Consider the following 19,896-nt stretch of genomic DNA (forward strand, 5'->3'; position numbering starts at 1 on the left):
AACCCCCGTATAACCGAACCCCCGTGCAACTGAACCCCCCTGCAACTGAACGTTCGTGCAACTGAACCCTCATGCAACTGAACCCCCTGTAACTGAACCCTCGTGCAACTCAACCCCCGTGCAACTCAACCCCAATAACTAAACCCCCGTGTAACTGAACCCCCGTATAACCGAACCCCCGTGCTACTGAACTCTTATCCAACTCAACCACCGTACTTATTTTGGGTAAAGCGCAATAAGGTTATGAACCACAGTTATATAACTATGGTATAGTTATTTAACTATGGTATAGTTATTTAACTATGGTATAGTTATTTAACTATGGTATAGTTATTTAACTATGGTATAGTTATTTAACCTTTAAACTGTTTTAAATAAAATGGCCGTCCTAAAATTTAGATCGGATGTATTTGGGTGGAAGCCCTCCGATCACTTTTAACTCTGAAAAAGTGCACTGGAAATTTTGATTTCCAATCGAATGAGCCCCCCCCCCCCCAAAGTTCATAAAAAATTTTTTCTACAAAAACATTATATGTTAGCAATGAGCAATTAGATTAACTTACAGCCCATTCCCCAGATGCTGCTGGTGGGGTTGTTTACCCCAAAGGCATGGTTATTTGATCTTTAGACTATTTTGGACAAAATGTTTATTTTTATTTTGATCGGATGTATTTGGGGGTGGGGATGTCAGTTAGGAGGGAAAGGCTGATTGTCCTGTGATTACCTTCGATTCTTCGAAATTGAACCTGAACTTTCAATTTCCAATTAAAAGAGCCTTCTTCAATGTTTTTACGATCATCCCATCTATAAAAACCTTAAATTTTAACGTTTGGTAACTTGCAATAGCATGCAGGTTGCTGATGCAGGTGCATTAGTAATTTTTTTTGGAACGGTTTAGCGTATCACGATGAAACTTCTGGGGCATCTACCTGCTACTACTGCTATTAATACTGCTATTACTACTACTAATTCAACACTATTATTACTTCTACTGCTCCTACTACGACCTCTGCTACTATTAAACTAGCACTATTAAGACTACGCATATCAAGTTGAAAATTTGACAGAATGAGGTATTTGAGGTGGAACTTGAACTAAATCAAAAGACACTATGCGCATGCAGATTTTCAAAATGGCATATCTCAAAAAGGGGTTTTTGTATTAAGTTGGAACTTTCAGAGAGTGCTTAAAGGGAAAGTCAATTCACCAAAAGGAAATATGTGCACGCTCAGGCCTGGATTTACCTCTAGGCCCCTAGGCCCTGACCTAGAAGCGCATAATGCTAGCGGGAGCAATAAATTATCACTGAGTAATTTTTTTCTGACAAAAACTGGACTGATGTGATTTATCGTCGCCAGGTACACCCTGCCGCCACACTGCCTATTCACAGAAAAGTGACTTTAAAACAACAACGGAATTCCATGGTCACTTATAAACTGTCAGATGTCTTCCAAGAATGGTAGCTGAGAGTTCGATATTACCCCTCTCTTTCATCACTTTTCGCTCATCAGTTGTGTCCTGTCAACACACAGTTATATGGTTACACACAGTTACAGTCACACGGGGGGGCAGCTGCACGGCGGTGTTTTTTAATGTGGTTGAGCGGCTAGAAGGCTCAATTAAAGGGGGTCCAATAGGACGAAAGGCGCGGTGACCAGGGGTTTGGTTGCACGGGGGTTCAGCGGCATGAGGGCTCTCTTATAAAGGAGCACATTTACAGGATAGTTTAGTTACACGGGGGTTCGGTTATACTGGGGTTCAGTTGCTTGGGGTTCAGTCACACGGGGGTTCAGTTACAATGGAACCATGTTTCTTGTATACAAATACTTAACTTGGATGCAGGTATGTTTAAAGTAACTCTGGCAAACACGTCAAATATTACATCGTGTGACATTTGCACTGATCTTCCTTATCACTGGCATCACAACCAATATCAACTTGGGTCTTAAAATAATTGAAATGATTACGGTATGAAACTATATGCAAGAAAGAGGAACTAAAATCACACTTTGTTGACTAATTATTTCTTGATTCCAAGCGAATGATTTAACAATGACACGCTCTTTGTCACAATATTCGAATAAAATGAAGTACTAAATAAATTCTTCTGATCAAACAATCACTAATTTGTTAAGAAGTATCCAAGAAGGGGGGGGGGGGGTAAATTACACCTCCCCCTAAATATTTATCTGAATCATAAAAACGTAAAAAAAACATATAAACAGATTTTCTACACGTTTTTAAGTTTTTTTTTAATCCCCCCCCCCTCCGAACAAAAATACGCCCTGGATCATTACGCTTATTCTTTAGCTTCAGTCGTGCTAATAGATTTGTTTAATATGCCATATTCTTTACCTTTTCACCTTTTATGCCATAGTTATACAACTGAAAATAAATGGACCGAAACGAAAAGAAAAATCGCTTTGTTGCCTCCTCCCTATTTCCTGCTGTTTTTTGATTTTTGATAATAGGTTAGTCACCATAATTATCAATTTACATGAATATCATTTTTTTGTATGCTCAATATTACATTCAAGTGTAACCAGACCATATTTTTTTTAGATCCTTAAAAACTAATCTAGATCTTTGTACTGTCTTTAAAAAAAAAAAAAAATGATATATATATAAAAATACAAACAGTGGGTCAAAACTTTGTTTGTCTTTGTCTTTCCGACTTTACGAGTGACAACAAATCTATCCCAGCCAAGCCTGATTGGGACGCAAAATTGATTTATCGTTCTGAAATCTGGATCGTCACAATCATACGGGTAGTCTTGAATGCATGATGGACCGCAACGATGAGGTTCAAATTTAATATGGACAGGTTTCTTGAGACCCTCAACGCTTTGAACGACTCCATCATACTCAGCTGTCACCGTCTCGCGGGAAGTGGTAGTTCGGTCCAGGGCATGTTCGACTGAAATTGATGGCATTAATTTAGCACTATTCAAATTGCATTTTCAACTTTTATACATTACAATAATACTAACTAATAAAACTTGAAGAGTACAAATAACAGACTGAGTTTTGGGAAGAGAATGGAGATCAAGTAAGATCATTAAAAGCGTATTTTTAGACCAGCTTTTAAACCCCCGCCCCTCTATCCCCTATTGTCAGGTGGGTGAATAAAACTTTCAACTTATGCAACGAGTTTTATAAAATTCGCCCCAAGTTCTTTTTTTGTCTTCGGCATGTTACCTGCATACACAATATATGGGCAAAAAGCCACCGAGTTGTCTCCATAAAGTTTATTTGGTTTACTTGGCTGTCATGGCCGGATGTTTAAATTAAAAGAAGATGAGCAAGAGACAATAAACAGATCAAGAGAGAGGGAGAGGAGAATGAATGATTGAGTGAGTGAGTGAGTGAGTGAGTGAGAGAGAGTGTGATAGAGAGAGAGAGAGAGAGAAAGAGAGAGAGAGAGAGAGAGAGAGAGAGAGAGAGAGAGAGAGAGAGAGAGAGAGAATGAGAGAGGGAGGGAGGGAGAGAGAGAGAGAGAGGGAGAGAGAGAGAGAGAGAGAGAGATAAAGAGAGAGAAAGAGAGAGATTGAATTCCAGAAAGTAATACGTGTTGTGGGTAAAAAATCTAAACAGCCCATAAATCCATATCTTACGGCATTTTTACGTAGGACATGGTAGGCGGTATTGTATTTATTAACACTACAAGTGTTTATGGATTAATCACACCCATACCAATAGGGCCAGTTTAAAGTTTTGACGCTTCTAGCCCGAAGCATTTTTGCCGCTCCGTTTTTGTGAGATTTCCAGGGAAATCCCAGAAAAATCTGGGATTGGAGTAGCACTGAACAGAACGCAACTGATGAGGCAAAAGTAATGAAAGATCTCTCTGTCATTGCTTGCTATTCTTGGGAGAACCCTCATCTACAATTCTTGGGAGACATCTGCAGTTTATAAGTGGCCATGGAATTCTTGAGTTGTTTTAAAATCACTTTTCTGTGAATAGGACGCGCGGCGGCGGAGTCCACCTATCACTTCGACGATAAATCGAGTCAGTCCAGTTTTTGTTAAGAAATAAAAATCACTCAGTGATAATTTATGGCACCCCTTGACATTGTGCATCCCTAGGCCCGGGCTAGTGGGCCTATTGATAAATCCAAGCCTGCATACCAACCAACCTTCCAAAAAATTTTAATACCCATAAAATGCCAATCATTTTACGCAATATCAAACCGTTATTCGATTCCGACCCTCTCCTCCCCCACCCGAAAGCAATTTTTTCCCTCATTGGCTCTAATTCCTTAAAAAAGGACCTTATTGGAAATTTAAGAATTAAGTCTCTTAATATTTTTGGGATAATGCAATGTGATACATTGTCTTTAAGATACAGATACACAAGAAGTAGTTTTAAGAGTTAAGAAGGTTCCAATAAAAATACAACTAAAAACAGAGGAGAGAATGAAAAAAGACGAATGGACGAATATTCGAATGTTTATCATTACCATATATCTGTGAGACTTTCTTCGAGGTGCTTTTTTTTGCCAAAGATCTTGCAGTTGGCACAGTGGAAGCTTCTGCCCTTATTTGAATAATTGGGGCTCTGCTACGTTGCGACAATTCATTATATAGTGGTTCTAACCTCAAAGAACCTCTGTATATCCATTCAATTCTTTCTTCGGAATTTCGAAATTTGAGCTGAGCCAAAGAATAATCGACTTTTAAAACTTGTGTTTCGTACCAGTTTTCTAGAAACACAAAAATATCAATATAAACAGACTTACCTTCTTTTCAATATAGCTTGTTACAGCAGATTTTCTTCCCTGACAGCCAAAGAAAGTCAATATCAAACAGTTCATGGTAATGCACTGTAAGTAAGGAGCGACTCGGCCCAATTGTAACGGAAAATTTAAAAAGCGGAATTTTGACAACAGTAGATACATCCGAATAATTTTATTCTGATTCCAAATATACAAAATTCACTCAGTTTGAAGTTACCCATCAAAAACTAAGAGCCTAAAAAACTTTGGATCTTCGAAAAAGGGAGGTAAACACCCCCAAAAAGTCAAAAATCTTGATTAAAAATCGCAAGATCAGATTCGGCATACCAGAAAACCATACTGCAAAGGTTTTAAGCTCCAATCAGCAAAAATGTGGAATTTTGTATTTTGTTTTGCTAAAAGAAAGATCATAGATGCAAGTTATTTGTTTTTTTGCTTTTTTTTCCAAGGATGATCCTAACAAACCAATGAAGACTTTGAAATGAAAAACAAAACTAGAACATCAGGGGAAAGCTCATTCGACCGGAAATTAAAAGTTCTAGTACCGTTTCTAAGTGACCAAAAAAATTGGAAGGCAACTAGTCCCCTCCCTATCCCTTTTTTTCCCGAAGTCGTCAGATTAAAATGTCGAGGTAGCCTTTTTGTTCAGCATAGTTGAAAAGTTCAATAACATACTTTTGGGGATGACATACATGACCCCCTACAGCCCCAGGGGAAAGGCATTTAAGTTATGAAATTATTATTTCACATATTATAATCAAATAATTAAATGTCTAAAAGATGCCGAGGCAGTTGCAGTGCCGCTGCAACGTGTTAGACGTGGTACGCAAAAACCTATTTGGTCTTTAGATCCTAATTTAAAAGCTTTGAAAAATAAAGCTAAGTTTTGGTCAAAATTATAGAATGAATTTGATAAACCACCATATAGAATTACATCGGACTTCAGGCGTGATAGGCGTAATAATAATAAATAATATCTTGACTCAGTATGTTGTCATGGTATGGATTTTCCAGTATCAAAGAGAGAATGGCGAAAAGTTATTAATTTTGAGTCCATTAGAAGTGTTGTGGCAAGTAGTGATTGTCTCCCTGTATCTACTTGGCATGGCCATTACTCGTCTGTTTTTTTAATGTTAATTACCGTATGCATTCTTTGTATTCTCATTTTCTTTCTGCTATTTTTAAGTACCCCTCTATCTCAGCGTCTTTGTGTTACCATTTCTCTTTCATCCGTAGTTGAAGCAATTAAGAAACTTAAATAAAATAATGTTGATAATGACGGTATATCTAGGTTTCACCTTTTATTAGATTGCTCCCCCCCTAATTGACTATATACACCTACTTCTCCAGATTTGTATTTGTACTTCTAGTGTACCGGAGAGTTTTTTGTGTGTTACTGTTTCTTCAATTTTAAAGAAGGGATATTCTCCTTTTATTTGCTCTTCTTACCGACCTATTACTGTCTCTTGCACTTTTAGTGAGGTTCTTGAGCATGTATTACTACCTTTTGTGACTAATAATATGCTTGAGAGAGATAACCAGTTTGGATTTAAGCCCGGAGTAGGTTTTCAACACGCACATCGTGTATTATCTTCTTTGCTCCTTGAAAATTCTTCTTAGGGAAGGAGTATATATTTTTGTACTTTAGATCTATCAAAAGCTTTGGATAGTGTATGTCATAGTCAGCTTTTTTCTGCTCTTCGTGTTTGCGGTGTCAATCTATCGGTTATTTTGCTTTTTCGGTACTGGTACTCTAATTCTTTTTTTCGGCTGAAATCTGTGCCAGCATCTATTATTGAATTGAAAAGAGGTTTAAGGCAAGGTGGAGTTTTATCTCCGACCCTATTTAATTTATGTATTTCAGGAGTTCTGGCAAAGATATCGGCTACCTATCTCTCCAGTTTTTCTGATGTTTCATACCTGGCTTACGCTGATGATCTGCTTCTTATAAGCCGTACTAAAACTGGTTTATCTAACATGGTTTCTTGTGTTGCCACTTCTTTTTCAGACATAGGCCTTTCTCTTAATGTAGATAAATGTAAATTTCTTTCTTTTAATAATCCCTTCGCTGTAGTGGCTTTACTATCCCTCTCGTAGATTCTCTTCGATGGCTCGGTATTTCAATTACTAATTGTCTTCCGAGCTTGCGCCAGCGCAGAGTCTCAGATATTAATATGAAAATTAAATTAGGATATGCTAAGATTGTTGCCAATAGAGGTAAATATAATAAACTCGCGTTGGCCAAGCTCTACTGAACTTTCTGTGACCATTCAATTCTTTTTGTTTCTGGAGTTTTTTTCCCTTCTAAAGAAAAAAGAATTAAAAAGAATCCGGATTAATTATTTTAGATTTTGTAAATTTTTGTTGTTTCTTCCACCTTGGACCAAAAACAGGGTAATTATTAATAAATTTCTTGTTCCTAATATTACTGAAAAACAGGAAGCACTACACAGAAAACTTTCAAATACTGCTTGTATCCGTTTTTCTCCGCACCATCACCTTATCAGGTTTTTTCAGTTGTAAGTTATTTTTCTTTTATTTGTTTAGTTGTTTTTCTCTGCTTGGTCATTCTACATTTTTTGGTACTGTAAAGAGTGAGTAAAAATCAAATAATGATAATAATAATGACAGCTTAAGTCCATATTTCTGCATATTACTGCTTATTAGACTCTGCAAGTTGTCAGTTTTTTTTTTCAATCTTCCTCTTTTCCCCCTCCTTTCATGCTATTTCTTTTTTGTTTTAGTTTCTTTTAAATTATTATGTGGTACACTGTAGCTGGTAATCTTTGAGTTCTATATTGATTTGTTTTGCCCTTTATGTGTTTTTCCTTGTGATACTCCACGTATTGAACCTCTGTATAGTTTCGGTTAGAAATAGATAATAATAATAACAATAATAATATTATTTGTTATCGGGAAGTATACTGGCATTCTTAGGGGAGGTGATTTTCTGGAGGGGGAAATATTTTCAATGGGGAGAGTTTTCCGTGGAAAGGGAAGTTACTGGAGATGAACTTTCAAGGGGAAACTTTACATTGGGGCAATTTGTTAGAATTCCTATACGATCCTTTTTTTCTTTGTCTGACTTTCTCTTTGGCGACTAAATTTTACATGTGGAGATGTTCCAGGGGAATTGTCTGGGAGAAATTTTCGGTGGGGTTGGAATTGTCTGGGGGAGTTTTTCGAAGGGTTGGGGGAGGTGAGAAAAATCTATATGGAGGAATTTTCCAGGAGAAGCTATCCATTGGGAGGGAAGATTTCTGAGAAAAATTTCCCACTGCAGGGAGGATTTCCGGCATGATTTAAAAAGTGATCATAAATTCAGCAAAAAAAGTTTTTTTTCAAATGAAGTATACTATTTAGAATTTTTCAGACGGAGTAGTCCGCACGAAATTTCATGGGGGGAATTCTATCCCAGTATTATTGAAAACACGGTGTTGCATGTTTTATGTTATAGTAAATATGCGCATCACTCATTCTCAAAGTATCGATACATGAAACAGAATAAAATGGATGATGAATTAGATTTTGGAGATATTAAGATTCCAAAACCGGGACCAAGGATTTTACAAAACTTTTTATTCTGCAAGTGTTGTGTCAATGCAAGTCGTCCTTAAAGGGGAATCTCTTACCAACGGAGGAAAAATTTTCCCGTGTGCCCCCACAAAGTGTAAAGTATATATAACAAAACGTCAAGAGTAATTCGAATGTTTACTCAAATGGTATTTAGGAATATAAATCAAATTTTCTACAAAAACTAAGTGAAACTGAAGCCTTAAGGGTGGACTGCAGTCTGCCTTTTATCATACAATTGCTGTCAGAATTATGTTGTTATTTACAAACAATAAAATTCCAAAAAGGAAGTTTTTCAAAGAAAGTAGAGCTACATTGAACCAAAGACGAGCAATGATAAAGTCAAATGACAATTCAAACATAAGTTGAACAAAAATCCCAATCATTAAATAAATGAGAGCCAAGACGGAACAGAAATTACCAGAAACAGGAGTAAGGTGTGTAAGGAGTAAGAGCAGTGTGTTTTTTTTGTCACAACATCAGTAACAAAACAACAACAATAACAAAAAATAAAAGAAAATTGCCATAATACCCAAGATTTTTGAAAAGAACTAACGAAAGAAGACTGACTGTTTAATATATAACAGTATTCATTCCTGCTGATGTTCCTGTCAGCTTTGTTCTGCTTGCTGATGTTCCTGTAGAAACAGGGCAAAGAAGAGGGTTAAATGCCTTCTAATCACTTTTGACTCTTTAGTAAGATACTTAAATTTTGAATTTCCTATTAAAATAACTCGTTTTTGTCTGGGGATGCCGAAGATATCTACACATAGCGTCTTTTAAAGGGGCACTAACTAAACTTCAAACTTAATACCTTTAAATGCTCCTAAAGTCTTGCAGAGTTGAGAACCTGGATGCTCATAATCTTTTTCATTTAGTTCAAAATCGCCCTCAACATTGCCTGAAACTTTCGCCTTATGCCTTAGTCATTCTTGAGGTGTTGTAAGTTCGCTATTTTGACAACCTGGACGCATGTAGTATCTTTCGACTCCGTTCAGCGTTCAAAGAAAGTTTCAACTTAAAACCGGTTTGCTATTCCTTTGATAATGCAGAAGTGTCGATCTTTAACGATGAGAGAAAAAATCTTTGTCCTGTTATGTTGGCTTGTTTATATATTAACTGTTCAAAATAACGTGATAATTTGCCGGAAGATATCCAAGCAATAGGCTAAATCGAACATACGAAAATTGGCCGGCAATCTCAGAGAAAAATTAATTACATGGAGAAATACCCAGCAATCTAAGTGAAGAAGCCAAAGCTGGGGAAATGTGGTTTGGATCGGGCTCAAGTCTACTTCTCCTCTAAATATGACGGAGATATTCCTCACACCTAGCCATAATTATATAACATTGGGATGGAAGTTGTCCGAAGGATAAACAAGACATTGGATTGAGGACAAGAATGAGATTCGTCCTTCCTGCATACGAAAATATGGTTTGGATCGAATTCAACATTACCTATGCTCTAAGCTTATCTCTTGTAGCCCTTAGAGATCGACATTGTATTAAGGACAACAAGAAAAAGAACCCTTCAGAGATAGTATTTATGTCGTGAAGTACTGGCTTCATTACTGCTTATCTGAATCAGACAGATGATTCCAAACGAAGATACTTTTATAGATAGGACCAAGCTGGGATCGGAATGCACACTTTTCTGGCAGGTCGAAATTTAAAGTTGTGGTCTTATTTGGATTCAGATGAGACGAAAAGTGTTTCCCCACCCAGTAGAACACTAAGAGAGGGACGAGGTGGCGAGTGAACTATAAAGCATGTTCATTGCTTCGTAATTGGTAAGGCGGCAGTCCTTATGAAGAAGTGAAGCACGCCGAGATAAAATGCATGTCAAGTCCTAAATGTATGATTTGAAGATAATTTCTTAAACCACATTGGCCTGACATCACATAAAGAAAGAAAAACGAGCAAAATTGGGTTTTTTATAGGTCAAATGAAGATACTGAAAAAACAAAGCGAATATTTCGAGAGGACAAACGCCTCTCTTCTTCAGCGCGAAACGAAACGATGTATCAATAAAAGCCAAAAATTAAAAGAATTAAAACCAACTACCTAACAACCATAAAAGCGAGTTATTCGCCAATATCCGCGATTTGCACAAAATCCAAAAAAATATGAACTGCCACCGACGGATACTAGCGAACAACTGACAAAGAGAAGGAACCAATTCATTCACTCGAAAAACAAAACGAACCAGCAATTAAATAAGTTGGAGAACTATGTAATTTGATTTCGGATTTTAATTAATGCATTTCTTGCAGACACCCTTTGAGACCTAAGGGGTTGTTCACGTGTTTGAATAGATGACTTGGAAAATGGTTCAAGGTTTATTTCAGGGATTACTAAAGTATCGGCTTCTCTTTTGAGAAAACTGAAATATGACTCGTTTATTCTAATATCACCGGAATCTCTGTTTAAAGCTAGACCTAAATGTTGGTATTTATAAATTTCAACAGCTTCTCTGTAGTGTTGGACAATACCTCTGTCATGCGAAATAAGACTAGCTTGATTAAACAAAATAGTATGGTCTGGTTTTTCAAAAATGTGCTCTGCAAGGGCAGAGTCAAAATTTTCTGTTTTTTTCTGCTTTTTAAGTGTATTATTAATTGAAATAGAGTGCTGAGTTAATCTATCCGTTAGTCGCTGATCAGTTCTTCCGATATACCAAAGACCACACGAACAAGGAATTCTGTAGACACCAGAGTTTTCACCTTTCGGGATAGGGTCTTTACGTTGATAAATTTGGGACCTTATAGTTTTTCTGCGTCTATAATAAGCGTAAATGTTATTTTTCCTACGATTTCTTAAAATACGGTCTGAAATCCCTTTAACATATGGGAGACCAAGATAAACTGAATTTTCCCATTGATTTGTGTTTTCTGTGGAACTATCTGATAATCTTTCAATACGTTTTGCAATTACAGAATTTATTAAACTAATTGGATAACCATTCCCAAATAAAATATCTCTAAGGTGGTTGAGCTCTAAATCCAAGAAACGTGTAGAACAAACTTTCTATGCTCTATCAACTAAAGAAGTGACAACTCCTCTTTTCACAGCAGGAGAATGATTTGAGGACTAACTTAAGTAACGGTCATTATGTGTGGCTTTTCTATAGACACTAAACTCGAAACATGAATCATTTCAGTGCACCAGAACATTTAAGAAAGGAAGATGCCTCTCTATCTCTGACTCCTGAGTAAATTTCAGTTTTGGATCCAAGGAGTTGAGCCAGTGAAAAAAAGAACCCAGAGACTCGTCACCATGCTCCCATAAATAACAAATGTCATCTTTAAAACAAACCCAAAATTTAGGTTTACAAGAACTTTGCAAAATAGCCCTTTCTTCAAGGTCTTCCATGAAAATATCAGCCTGTATTGGAGAAAGGGGGGCACCCATGGAGAGCCCATATTTCTGTCTATAAAAAAATGCCTCTATAATGGAAGTAAAAAGAAGTTCTGTTACAAAGGGTTGTAAGCGAAAGAAATGTCTGATTCGAAAGAGTAGAATTTTCTGATATAGATGGGTTAGAATTAAGTTTTTGCTCCAAAAACAGTTCGGCCTTTTGAGGATCACAACTGGTATACATTGAATCTGCATCAAAGCTGCCAATTCTTGTATTTGGTTTAACCGAAACTTGCTTTACCTTGGAAACAAAATCAGCGGAATTTTTAATATAGGATTTTTGAGCCTGAATTAGTGGGCAAAATATCACTGATAAGAATTTCCCAATTTTTGCTGTAGGAGAATTAAAAGAAGAAACAATGGGTCGAAGTGGATTACCGGGATCATGAACTTTAGGAAGACCATAAAAGCAAGAGGGCGTGCATCCGCGTGGGTAAAATCTTTTGTACAGCTGATCTGTAATTTCACCTTTTCCTTTTAGATAAGAAAGCTTTTTTCGGACTTCCTGTACATATTTTTCTGTGGGATCGGTAGCTAATTGTTCATATGTGTTAGAATCATTTAAAATTTCTCTGACTTTTTTGTCGTAATCATCTGAATCTAATACAACAACAGTATTGCCTTTAACGGCTTTCGTAATAATCCTGGAATGATCTTTATGTAGTGCGTGTAAAACCAAGTGTTCATTTTTACTAAAATTTTTCAATTTCGATTATTAACAGTTTTGATGCAGATTCAATGTATACCAATAGTGATCCTCAAAAGGCCGAACTGTTTTTGGAGCAAAAACTTAATTCTAACCCATCTATATCAGAAAATTCTACTATTTCGAATCAGACACTTCTTTCGCTTACAGCCCTTTGTAACAGAACTTCTTTTTACTTCCATTATAGAGGCATTTCTTATAGACAGAAATATGGGCTCTCCATGGGTGCCCCCCTTCTCCAATACAGGCTGATATTTTCATGGAAGACCTTGAAGAAAGGGCTATTTTGCAAAGTTCTTGTAAACCTGAATTTTGGGTTCATTTTAAAGATGACATTTTTTATTTATGGGAGCATGGTGACGAGTCTCTGGGTTCTTTTCTTCACTTACTCAACTCCTTGGATCCAAAACTGAAATTTACTCAAGAATCAGAGATAGAGAGGCGTCGTCCTTTCTTAAATATTCTGGTGCACCGAAATGATTCATGTTTCGAGTTTAGTGTCCATAGAAAAGCCACAAATAATGGCCGTTACTTAAGTTATTCCTCAAATCATTCTCCTGCTGTGAAAAGAGGAGTTGTCACTTCTCTAGTTGATATAGCATTGAAAGTTTGTTCAACACGTTTCTTGGATTTAGAGCTCAACCCCCTTAGAGATATTTTATTTGGGAATGGTTATCCAATTAGTTTAATAAATTCTGTAATTGCAAAACACATTAAAAGATTATCAGATAGTTCCACAGAAAACACAAATCAATGGGAAAATTCAGTTTATCTTGTTCTCCAATATATTAAAAGGATTTCAGACCGCATTTTAAGAAATCGTAGGAAAAATAACATTTACGCTTATTATAGACCCAGAAAAACTATAAGGTCCCAAATTTATCAACGTAAAGACCCTATCCCGAAAGGTGAAAACTCTGGTGTCTACAGAATTCTTTGTTCGTGTGGTCTTTGGTATATCGGAAGAACTGATCAGCGACTTACGGATAGATTAACTCAGCACTCTATTTCAATTAATAATACATTTAAAAAGCGGAAAAAACAGAAAATTTTGACTCTGCCGTTGCAGAGCACATTTTTGAAAAACCAGACCATACTATTTTGCTTAATCAAGCTAGTCTTATTTCGCATGACAAAGGTATTGTCCAGCACTACAGAGAAGCTGTTGAAATTTATAAATACCAACATTTAGGTCTAGCTTTAAACAGAGATTCTGGTGATTTAAGAATAAACGAGTCATATTTCAGTTTTCTTAAAAAAGAAGCCGATAGTTTAGTAATCCCTGAAATAAACCTTGAACCATTTTCCCAGTCATCTAATCAAACACGTGAGCAACCCCTTAGGTTTCAAGGGCTGTCTTCAAGAAATGCATTAATTAAAATCCGAAATCAAATTACATAGTTCTCAAACTTATTTAATTGCTGGTTCGTTGTGTTTTTCGAGTGACTGAATTGGTTCCTTCTCTTTGTCAGTTGTTCGCTAGTATCCGTCGGTGGCAGTTCATATTTTTTTGGATTTTGTGCAAATCGCGGATATTGGCGAATAACTCGCTTTTATGGTTGTTAGGTACTTGGTTTTAATTCTTTTAATTTTTGGCTTTTATTGATACATCGTTTCGTTTCGCACTGAAGAAGAGAGGCGTTTGTCCTCTCGAAATATTCGCTTTGTTTTTTCAATATCTTCATTTGGCCTATAAAAACCCCATTTTTGCTCGTTTTTCTTTCTTTATGTATGGTTTGAATGAAAGTAACAAGCGGAGATAAACAGCAAAAATCTAATTGCAGTCGTCTGTGGAATGGGCATACCATTAAGAGAAAGAGTAAAACAGAAGTCTGGTAGTGGGATTTTGTCCTGCAGTATCTAAAAGCGTCTAAAAACAGGTCTTTTCGGTGTTTATGGTCAGGAGGTTTTCATGGCACCGTATTTGGATTTCATCGAAAATATCCAGAGCCCTACTAACGAAAGTATCAAGACTATGGGCAGACACGAAATAGAGACGGTTCACTTCAGGTTGAAAAAATTTTAATGTCAGGTTGATCAGAAAACAACTCCAATATTTCGACTTTTACCTTTTCTTTTAAATGCATACACATTCTTTGATGATTTTGACTACCCTTTTTACCAGGAACCCTGCAATATGTAATAGTTTTCTCTGGTAACATACGTTACGGATTTTATGTGTAGTTCTAAGAAATGCTCTCATCACCATACCCAAAATACGAGTCCCTAAGTGACATACCAGACTTCCTTTGAATGGATCCACTCAAATGACATACGGTTCGTCACATTACTAAAGATCAATGACACAGCTTGGCTCACGTCCAAAAAAAAACAAAAAAAAGAAAGAAATAAAACAACATAAAAGCCAAATTTCACGACTGACCAGAACATACCTTCTACGTGTGCTAATTAGGTGCACACAGTTCCGATCCTTAGGCACTAGGACCGGAAATTGATTTTTTCTTCTGGTACTTGGATGAAATTTAAAAACGGAACTAATTTTGGGCCAAAGTTATTCAGCTGTCACTCTCTACCCTATGTTGGTATTGACGAAGAAAATAAAAGAAAGGAAAATCTTACGGTTGTGTTTAGCTCTAACAGTGTCTCCAGGTTTGAGTCTCACCATTGGTCTTTCTGGAAACTGGCAAAGATAAGTCTTGATAAATCCAAAGGCCGAAGGATCCACATCCTCCCAAACATCTTCAGATTGACAGCAAACTACTCGGAGATCATGACATGACGAGTACTGTGCATATCCATCATCGAAGAATATTAAGTATCTGAAAATGGTGAAAAATGTATATTGGCACGACAAGGTATATGACTTATTATTTTTCTGTGTCGAAAATCATGATCTTTTGCGTCATAAAAAATATCACTTTCATTGTGAATCACTTTAAAAAAAAGAAGATATTATTCTTTAACATATTCTTATCCAACCGTCAAATTTGCAGGGACAAATTTAATTAATAGGATGTATAGAACACTGATTTAAGTAGGACTAGAAATATGTGAACACATACACTTAAATCGAATTAATCGGTATAAATGTTTCCATTTTGGAGATTTGGAGGGGCAATTCATTTCATTAGATTTAACTTTTGCTTGGTCACACCTACCTTAACCCTCCCCCCCCCAGGACAAGAACACTAAGCATGAATCCTAATATCACCATTTGGTGTCTGATAGAGTGTCAATAATGAATTCAATAAAGACAACTGTTCAACAGAAACCCAATGACCCAAAAAAGTAACCCAATAAAGTCACTGCGGCAGAATGTGATATTCCAATCTTTCAGTTTACTATACTGAAGAAGAAGAAAAGAGCAGCCTATTCAGCCGTCAAACGTCGAAGACACATTCCCTGAAATAAAAAAATTTCTGAAAAATTGCAGTTGGAAGCTTCGACGCTGCATGCCAAGCGACGGTAAATAATATGTGAAGAGCAAGAATGTCAAGAAGAAAACATCTAGCTATTCTATTGACGTTGCTATTCGATGCAGCAGGAGCAATTATCCGATTAGGTTTGGGTCTATTTCAAGCAGATGGGGTTTAAAGAGTCTTTGAAGCAAGATTTAGTTATGAGGATGTCTTTACAGCAATTCCAGCTATCGTTATTGCCAGACTAAACTCTCTGGTTCCCGTAAAAGAAAGTAGAGAAGTTAGTGACGGAACTTACCAAAAGTCCCAAATAGCCACGAGCTCATCTTTCCGCCAGATACTGGTAAACTTAATATGTAATGTATATATGATTGAAAAATAAATGAACCTGAACCAAAAATTCTTACCTGAACTGGTTGACGGCTGTTGGACTTTCCGCTACGATACCGACAAAAAACCCTACATCTACATTATCCTCGCCTTTGTAGTTTGCAATGACACGAACTCCACGTCGAATAAAAACAGCAGCTGGTACACTATATGCCAAATGCTTTAAACTAACCAAACGTCTGATAGAACCACAGGTAACTTGGCAGTGTGTCTGAAAATTAAGAAGAAAATTATTTTTAATCTGATTTGTTTTGACTAATCAAATAAAAAAAGACAATGCTGGGAAAATCCTTTTGCACCTAAGGTTTGAATTACAAAATTGATGGAGGTGAATAAAGACTTGAGAGACATGGCTAAATCATAGGCAGCGCGCCAGCTCTGCCTAAGTAAAGAACGATGTGGGCAAAATGTGTGTTTTTTTTTCTCCATACCCGGGCACTCCGTATCGAAGGAGTTGTCGTAGAAACTTCGAATAGGGCTCATTCGATTGCAAATTGGAGTGGCTGATGGCCTTTTTAATAGTCGAAAGGGATTGGAGGGCAACTAGTCCCCTCCCCACGCCCATTATTTCCCCAAACACATCCAATCAAAATTTTAAGCTAGCCATTTTGTTCAGTGTAGTTAATTTCCAGATATAAAATATGTTTTTGAGAAGTACAATTCTCAAAAGCGCTCAGGACCCGGGTTCAAAGCAATGCCCCGGGGTCATAGGTTTTTATAGAAACCGTGGTTACAGAAACTTCAAAAGCGGCTCATTCGATTGGAAATTCAAAGGGCTAGTTTGAAAGTTTTGGAAATTAGGTCTTTAAGGATGAAAACCGCTCCCCCCACAGCTCTCAAGGCAAGGGTTGTAAGTTATGCCCTGGTGGCATATAAAGTTTTTATTGAAAGCGTTGTCGTAGAAACTTCTAAAGGGCTCATTCAATTGGAAACTGAAAGGTCTAGTGCCTTTTTTAATAGTTGAAAGTGATTGGATAGCGACTAACGCCCTCACGCCCACCATTTTCCCAAACACAACGAATTAAAATTTGAGATATCCGATTTGTTCAACGTAGTTGAAAGTTCTGGAAATTAGGTCTTTTAGGATGATAGCCCCCTCAGAGCCCTCAGTGCAAGGGTTGTAAGTTATGCCCTGGGGCATTTAAAGTTTTTATTGATAGCGTTGTCGTAGAAACTTCAAAAGGGGTCATTCAATTGGAAATTGAGAGGGCTAGTGCGTTTTTTAATGGTTGAAAGTGATTGGATAGCGACTAACGCCCCTCTCACATTCACCATTTTCCAAAACACATCCAATTAAAATTTGAGATATCCTTTTTGTTCAACGTAGTTGAACGTTCTGGAAATAAGGTCTTTTAGGATGATAACCCCCTCAGAGCCCTCGGTGCAAGGGTTGTAAGTTATGCCCCGGGGGCATATAAGGTTTATATAGAAAGTTGTTGTATAAATCACAAGCAGCGCGATCGCGCTGCCTAAGTAAAGAACTGGGACACTCGAGAACAACACAAGAAGCGGGGACTAAGTAAAGAGGGGGAAACTCCCCCACAACCCTCAGGACAAGGGTTTTAAGTTATGCCCTGGGGGCATATAAGAACGATGTTGGCACAATCTATTATTTATTATTTTTTTCCTTTAGAGCAGGGCGCTTCGTATCGAAGAAGTTGTCGTAGAAATTTCGAAAAGGGCTCATTCAATTGGAAATTGGAGTGGCTTGTGCCATTTTTAATATTCGAAAGTGATTGGAAGGCGACTAACACCCCTTCCACGCCCACCATTTCCCTAAACACATCCAATCAAAATTTTGAGATAGCCATTTTGTAACGCGTAGTTGATTGCCAGATAAAAATTATGTTCTTGAGGACAGTCCCCCACAGCCCCTAGGACAAGGGTTGTAAGTTTTGCCCTGGGGGCATATAAGGTTTATTTTATAGAAGGCGTTGTCGTAGAAACTTTTAAAAAGGCTCATTCGATTGGAAATTCAATGGGCTAGTACCCTTTTTTATAGTCGAAAGTGATTAGAGGGCAACTAACCCGCCTCTTACGCCCACCTTTTCCCCAAACACATCTAATCAAAACATTGAGATACCCATTTTATTCAACGTAGTTTTAAGTTCTAGAAATTAGGTCGTTAAGGATGACAACCACCCCCCCCCCCACAGCTCTCAGGGCAAGGGTTGTAAGTTTTGCTCAGGGGGCGTCTAAGATTTTTTGTGAAAGCTTAGAAACTTCAAAAGGGCTCATTCAATTGGAAATTGAAAGGGCTAGTGCCTTTTTTAATAGTTGAAAGTGATTGGAGAACAACTAACGCCCCTCTCACACCCACCATTTCCCCAAATACATCCAATAAAGATTTTGAGATAGTCATTTTGTTCCACGCAGTTCAAAGATCAGGAAATTTTACCTTTGAGCAGGACACTCCCCCCACAGTCTTCAGGGCAAGGGTTATAAGTTATACCCTGGGGACATATAAGATTTTTATTGAAATCTTTGTCGTAGAAACTTTTAAAAAGGGCACATTTTAAAAAGGGCAAATTCGATTGGAAATTCAATGTGCTAGTGCCCTTTTTTATAGTCGAAAGTGATTTGAAGGCAACTAATCCCCCTCTCACGCCCATCTTTTCTCCAAACACATCCAATCAATATTTTAGATAGTAATTTTATTCAACGTATTTGACAGTTTTGGAAATTAGTTTTTTAAGGATGAAAACCCCTCCCCCTCCCCTCCCCACCGCCCTTAGGGCAAGGGTTCTAAGTTATGCCCTGGGGGCCTAAAAGGTTTTTATTGAAAGCGTAGAAACTTCTAACGGGCTCATTCAATTGGAAATTGAAAGGACTAGTGTCTTTTTATTAGTTGAAAGGCATTGGACAGCGACTAAAGCCCCTCTCACGCCCACCATTTTCCCAACCATATCTAATCTAAATTTTGAGATATCCATTTAATTCAACGTAGTTGAAAGTTCTTGAAATTAGGTCTTTTAGGATGATAACCCCCTCAGAGCCCTTAGTGCAAGGGTTCTAAGTTATGCCCTGGGGGCATATAAAGTTTATATAGAAAGTTGTTATAGGAATTTCAAAAAGGGCTCCAAACTAAATGTTGCAATAAGATTAAATAAAAATGCACTGTGTTAATGCTAATTCCCAATAAGGCATCTCAGCAGTATCCCAAGAACGACTGAGGGTTATATGTTCAAACTGTCGAGGCTGCATCTGCACTTAAAATTTAATTAAATCAAAATAACGTAAGTGTATCCAAGCTATAAAAGAAAATAAACAGATTTTTTTGCGAATGGTATCAAGTTTTCCCTTTCAGGTCAACTAGAGGAGGTATGAAACTAAATTAAACACTACTATTTGTGTTCGGATTTTTAAGAGGGTGTTTGTTGTTAAAAACTGCTGAAATTTTTCTCCAGCAAACAAATATCAGGCCAAACTATAAATTCTTAAAAAATCGAAAAGATTTAAAGTATTATTTTCTTTTTCTCTAAAAAGACTATGTCAATATAAAACGAACAGAAATTAATTAAAAAAAAACTTTTTCCACAAAAAGTTTTTCAAAGATAAGTAAAGGGCACCATTAAACAAAAAATGAGAAAAAATAAAATCAAATAATCTACCAAGCGTGAAAACTACCACAAATCAGCATCGATAAATAAATGAAACCCCAAAACGAGCAGAAATTAACATAAGTTGGGCGCAAA

General features: G+C 37.0%; 1 protein-coding gene across 3 annotated transcripts in view; it reads right to left on the bottom strand.

The window, feature by feature from the left end:
• The window catches only part of LOC148947007 (histone-lysine N-methyltransferase eggless-like), a 66,798-nt gene that overhangs the window by 14,515 nt on the left and 32,387 nt on the right, over positions 1–19,896 (bottom strand). For all 3 annotated transcript variants that reach the window (XM_089096813.1, XM_089096811.1, XM_089096812.1), the window contains exons 8-11: positions 16,219–16,412; positions 15,012–15,211; positions 4,461–4,703; positions 2,639–2,917 (exon numbers count right to left, since the gene is read on the bottom strand). In XM_089096813.1, the coding sequence (XP_088952939.1) occupies positions 2,639–2,917; positions 4,461–4,703; positions 15,012–15,211; positions 16,219–16,412 (916 nt within the window). The remainder of the gene's footprint in view (positions 1–2,638; positions 2,918–4,460; positions 4,704–15,011; positions 15,212–16,218; positions 16,413–19,896) is intronic.

The sequence above is a fragment of the Artemia sp. Qi Xiang Cuo genome, chromosome 11 (genome assembly GCF_049724085.1).
Source record: "Artemia sp. Qi Xiang Cuo chromosome 11, ASM4972408v1, whole genome shotgun sequence".
NCBI classification, from domain to species: Eukaryota; Metazoa; Arthropoda; class Branchiopoda; order Anostraca; family Artemiidae; genus Artemia; species Artemia sp. Qi Xiang Cuo.